This window comes from Austrofundulus limnaeus, unplaced genomic scaffold (assembly GCF_001266775.1).
Source record: "Austrofundulus limnaeus strain Quisiro unplaced genomic scaffold, Austrofundulus_limnaeus-1.0 Scaffold664, whole genome shotgun sequence".
Lineage (NCBI taxonomy): Eukaryota > Metazoa > Chordata > Actinopteri > Cyprinodontiformes > Rivulidae > Austrofundulus > Austrofundulus limnaeus.
The window spans coordinates 163942-169842 of record NW_013953066.1 but is presented as its reverse complement, the minus strand read 5'-3'; the positions used below and the strand labels follow the sequence as shown (position 1 = coordinate 169842).

Below are 5901 nucleotides of genomic sequence, written 5' to 3'. Positions count from 1 at the left end.
CCTCCCTACACCCTTCACCTTTCCTTCTCACCTTGCCACCTATATAGATTTCCCCTCCACACTGCCACCAGAGCAAAAATATAGGTCAAAGTGTCAATCCAAATAAACAAACACTGCCACCAAACCAAACTGAACTATAAAAGCAAAATAAGAACCCAAACTATACCCAGAACACCCAGAGCTACAAATGGCTCCTATAGTTAGATTTTCCACAATGAAAGATTTTTAGGTGACCTGTTCAAAAATGTCTTTTCTTTTAAAGTGTGTTGAAGTGACAGATTGTGTACAAAGTAATACAGTGTTAGAGTGGTATTTATTTATACTTCTCATCCAACCACAGCTGAGTTCACTCCATCCAGGAGGAACAGTTGATCAGGATTTAATAACAAGCTGGAATAGGAGTATCGACTTTCTRCTTCTTATCTTTTTAAATAACTGTAAGGAGTAGAAAGTTCAGATAACTGTAAAAGGAGTAGAAGTAAAATATAGGATGAAAATAATTACTTAGGTAAAGTACAGATAACCAAAATTTCTCCCTAAGTACAGTAACAAAGTATTTGTACTTGTTACTTTACATAAATATAGACACAGCTGTTGTTTTTGTCATACAGACCTCAGGGAACAGGATTCTGCCTTCAGGCTCACAAACATGTTTGACAGTATTTCAAATTAAATAAATTGCAAGGATTTCCTATAAAAAGCAGATAAAAGACTATAATAACAGTTTTGTTGCTGAATTATCAATTAACAGACGTTTTATTTACACAGAAAAACCTGTTTTTCTGGAGAACAAGTTAACACTTATTGGGTGTTAAAAGGAACGATGATGGTAAACATGACTCAGCTTCTTTAGAACAAGTTTCAGGCATCAAATTCAACAAGTGAACATTTAATAAAAACAATAAAGTTTATCTGTTTGAACGTTACTGACTTGGATAAACATCAACATGTATTTATATTTGTAGTTGGTGTGGTTTGTTTTCACACTGCACTCACACACCTGTTTGTGGTGGAGCTGCACAAAAACCCTGAAGACACACAACTCCTTCTTCACTAACCGTACACAAACATGGTGATGTGGGGTTTAACGGCCTGTCACACTGTGATGTTTTAAACATCTTTTAACTTATGAAATGTTTTTTTTTTCACTAAATGACTAATAAAGTTAGATATTTGATCAATTTATTAGCATTACAGTACATACACAACTAAAGTTTCACACAACGTCCAACTTTYATTGGGATTGGGGATGTTTTGTGTACTGACAGTTACTGAGTAAATGTGTGTAAGTTTAAATTTAACAGTTAGACCCAAAACAAACCTTTTGTTGGCCTGAGGGACACTCCAGTTTCATGTTTTGTATTATTTAAAAATTGCGATAATCCTTAATATTATTATAGATTTAGAACCTGTTGTTGAAGTTTAAAAAACATGAAGTTTATAACTGTTTGAGCTGAAGTGCTGTCAGCTCAGGAGCAGAAGAGTTTCTGTCCCACACAGCTCTGCTGCTGGTGAGACAAATGACTTTTACTGGTTTCACTTTTAATTAGTTGTGAAAAGAGATACTGTGTTAGTATGTTTTGTAACTTTAGTGTCGAACTGTTCTGTAAGTTTATTCTTCTATTATGTTCAATAAAATGTATGAAAAACTGGTGAAAATTTACTGTGTAAACTTTTTTATGTATCACTTTACAACAAGGCTCCTCTTATAGATGACTTATAATCACTTATTAATCATTTTTAAAGTGTTTACAGATTAATTAATAACCTATAAACTCTTTATAAACCATCTATAAGGGGGCCTTATTGTAAAGTGGTACTTTTTAAAAAAAAAAAGACATTACAAGTGTTTGAAGTGTAAAATGTAAACTCTGGGAGTTTGTGAGAAAGGATGTAGAACAAATATTTGGCCCCTCTGTGAATATCGGGGCCCTTTGATGGCCCCTGACTCAGAAAAACCATAGATCCACCCCTGCTTATGGCAGACTGAGGTCCTGCAGGTCTCAGGAGTTCTGACCCAGAAACCAAAGGAACCTTGATCCAATCAGTCGTGTTCGAAGCGATCGGAACCAGAAGTGAAAACCTGATGAGTCCCTGAGCTGACCCGATCCAGACCAGCTGCTGTGACCCAAAAYAAAACATTTAGTTTTTTTGTAATGAGCTCAAAAACAACTCGTTTTTAGAATTAATCAAATAAACTTCAGATTTTTCAAACAAAACTTTTGTACTTCCTGCAAACATGAAACAGGTTTTAGTCCAACAGGTGAAGGGACGAGTTTTATTTTGAAAGAAATAAAATGTTCATCAGATAAACAAAGAGGACACTCGGCTGTCAACAAGCTGCTCCAGTTCCAAACAGAACCAGCAGGTCCGGTTCCACACGGGACTTTGGCACAAAAGTTCTGATTCAGAAACAAGTCCCTTCAAAATAAAAGCCTGTTTTCAGGTCCAGGTAGTTTTAGTGTCCCACTCTTCAAAGGTTTTCACCTTTTTACAGGTTTTATAAAATAAAAACAAGACAAAATGTAAAAGTTTTAAACTTCCTGGCAGAAGATCTGGATCCGGGACATAAAACTGGTTCCATCAGAACCTCCTGACCCTAAAGAAACCTGAACTGGACCTGGATCTTCCAGAAGGAACTCCTATCATCCTGTAGCCCTTTAAAGAGGTCCAGACCATCAGTTCTCCTGAAGGTCCTCAGTCCTCAGACCTGATCTGGATCTGGTTCCAGTCCAGCAGCRGGTCCACATCAGGGTTTGGATCAGAAACATCTTTAGATCAACAATAAATAAAAACAAGAGGGGCTGAAGACTTCTGCACGGTCCTGCAGCCGAACATGAAAACTGCTGAAGAAGAAAACCCTCTGAGACCAGGACCAGGACCAGAACCAGAACCAGAACCATTTCTCTGAAGAACTTTATTCCAGAACTGTTGGACGGGTCGGGGTCAGAGGTCGAGCAGCTGAAGATCCTGATCCGCCTCAGCTCAGAACCAGAACACCTGACCCGGCTGGAGGCTGAAACCCCCAAACTGGGTCCATCAGAACCAGTCCAGCTCTGCAGGGAGCCGGTCCTCCGGGCTCAGTTCTCCAGGAGGACGGTCCTGAGCCGGTCCTCCGGGCTCAGGCTGACGGTGGCGATGGCGCCGTCGTTGAACTCGAAGGACGTCCCCCCGTCCACCACCATGCAGGCGTCCCAGCAGCGTGAGCGCACGCACACCCTGAGGACAGGACAGAACCTTTAAACCTGGACCCACAGCCGGGTCTGGGTCAGAACTGAAGGTCCTGCTACGACCCMGGACCAGAACCAGAACCAGGCCTTCACTGAACCTCAGAAATAAGAGTTTATCATCCGAAAGAGTGAAACGTGTTAGAGAGCCGAAACCTTCAGCTTATAGCTTTTAGCTACTGTTGGTTTTAGCTTTTAGCTCCAGTTGGTTTTAGCTTTTAGCTACTGTTGGTTTTAGCTTTTAGCTACTGTTGGTTTTAGCTTTTAGCTACAGTTGGTTTTAGCTTTTAGCTACTGTTGGTTTTAGCTTTTAGCTACTGTTGGTTTTAGCTTTTAGCTCCAGTTGGTTTTAGCTTTTAGCTACTGTTGGTTTTAGCTTTTAGCTACAGTTGGTTTTAGCTTTTAGCTCCAGTTGGTTTTAGCCTTTAGCTACTGTTGGATCCTAACAGAACCAGACTGGACCCACCTGGAGTCTGTCAGGACCTCAGGTTCTGTAAGACCATTAAATACTGGACCTGGACCAGTAAGAACTGGACCGGGACCATTAAGAACTGGACCGGGACCAGTAAGAACTGGACCTGGACCAGTAAAAACTGGACCGGGACCATTAGGAACTGGACCGGCACCAGTAAGAACTGGACCAGGACCAGTAAGAACTGGACCGGGACCAGTAAAAACTGGACCGGGACCAGTAAGAACTGGACCGGGACCAGTAAGAACTGGACCGGGATCATAAAGAACTGGACCGGGACCATTAAGAACTGGACCTGGACCAGTAAAAACTGGACCGGGACCAGTAAGAACTGGACCGGGACCAGTAAGAACTGGACCGGGACAGTAAGAACTGGACCAGGACCAGCTTGGACCCACCTGGTTCCGAAGCCCCTCTGGCGGCTGCTGGAGAACACTCTGTTGGAGATGGGTTCTCTGACGCTGTAGAACAGGCGCTGGTCGTCCGGGCTGAACACCAGGGCCTCGTTGTACCGGTCCGTCACTGAGCACAGACAGGAAGCGGGTCAGAACCAGAACCCAAACTGAACACGGGTCTCAGCAGAACCTCAAACCCACCTCCTTCAACAAACTCCGGGTTCAGACGGAGGTCCAGTCCAGACTGAGACTTTCCTGAAAACAGCAGGATTTTAGAACCAGAACCAGGAGTTAAACTGGTCCGGTTCTACTCCAGAACCAGAACCAGAAGCAGGTCCTAATAAAGTAAAGAGGCGGAACACACCGATCAGCAGAACCTCCTCCACGGCCTGCTCTGACAGCTTGTTGATGTTGTAGGACCTGCTGACACCAAGAAGAACCTTTAAACCCAAACCCACATGGGCACAAAGCCAGACCAGGACCAGAACCAGAACCAAGTGGTGTTTACCAGGCTTTGGACCCGGTTCCGGTGCAGATACTGAGTCCAGAGCTCTTCTGTTTCTCCCAGGGTCCATCGTCCACAGAGATCTCATAGTACGAAGCCCTGCAGGGACAGAAACAGGTCTGACTTCAGACTGACGGACCAGAACCGGGTCAGAGGTGTCTCAGGACAGAGGACAGAACCTGGAGGACAGAGACTCTCCGATGAAGATCTCATTCAGGCTCCTGACTGGGAGGAGGCTGGGCTCCGACACCGTCTGATGGACCGACCCGGGTTCTGGAAGACAAACTGAGTCAGGACAAAGAACCGGACCCTGGTTCAGACAGTCCTGGACCAGGACCGACTGATCCGAGGACACTCTGAAGGGACGGACTCGTACTCTGCAGGTCGTCCACGGTTCTGACCCGGTGGGCCTGGTTGTGCTGCTCCAGGCTCAGCTGCAGCTCGTGCAGGTCCACCGGGGTCGGGTTGATACCGGTCCCCTCCAGGTGCAACCGGATCCTCTGGCGCCACAACCATCTGAACACAGGACAGGTTCTGAGTTCTGATCCAAACAGGACCGCTTCGTTAGAACACAACAGAACCAGCTGTCTGTTAATGGAGGATAATGTTTGTGGGCGGAGCCTAACTGTCTGTTTGACCCGAGGGCAGCAGGCGGGTCAGAACCTTCAGATAAACTGAAGTCCATCAGACAGGGTTCTGGAGACTTGATCCAAGCTAACAGGATTACAGAACCGTTTGGATTACAGACACCTGCTCAACAGGTTCTGACAATCTGCTCACCTCCACACGGAACCAGAACTGGACCTAAGAGATCCCTTTAGACCCCATGAGACCGTTCCCAGGACCACACACATTTACCCTCTGAGCTGACGACACGTGAACGGGTCAGAACGGGTCAGAACGGGTCAGAACGGGTCAGAACGGGTCACAGGTAAATACACACCTGAACTCACCGCGCCACAGTCGGTCCAGAGCCTCGGGGAAGGCCCGGGTGTACCGGACCGGGAGGCAGAGGTGACCCTCGGACCTTCAGGAGGAACTCACTCAGATTATTCAGGTCAAGAACTTAAATAAAAACACTTTAAAATAAAACTTATAAATTATTGTTTATAAATAAATAACGTTTATATATTAATACAATTTATAAACCAATAAAACATATAAAGTATATAAACAACTAATGTTTAAAAATAAAGACAGTTTATAAATAACTAAAGTTTAAAACAAAGTATTTAAACAAATACATTTTTAAACAACTAAGGTTTATAAATAAAAACAGTTTCTAAACAAACAGAATATATA

The 5901-nt window shown here is 43.9% G+C and overlaps 1 protein-coding gene across 1 annotated transcript in view; it reads right to left on the bottom strand.

The window, feature by feature from the left end:
- Positions 1–2249: 2249 nt before the first annotated feature.
- Positions 2250–5901, bottom strand: part of nadk2 (NAD kinase 2, mitochondrial) — a gene marked incomplete in the record, with an annotated part of 7795 nt that continues 4143 nt past the window's right edge. The window contains 8 exon segments of the mRNA XM_014027568.1: positions 2250–3219; positions 4098–4221; positions 4296–4349; positions 4459–4514; positions 4603–4698; positions 4779–4872; positions 4976–5115; positions 5543–5626. Of these exon segments, the coding sequence (XP_013883022.1) occupies positions 3081–3219; positions 4098–4221; positions 4296–4349; positions 4459–4514; positions 4603–4698; positions 4779–4872; positions 4976–5115; positions 5543–5626 (787 nt within the window).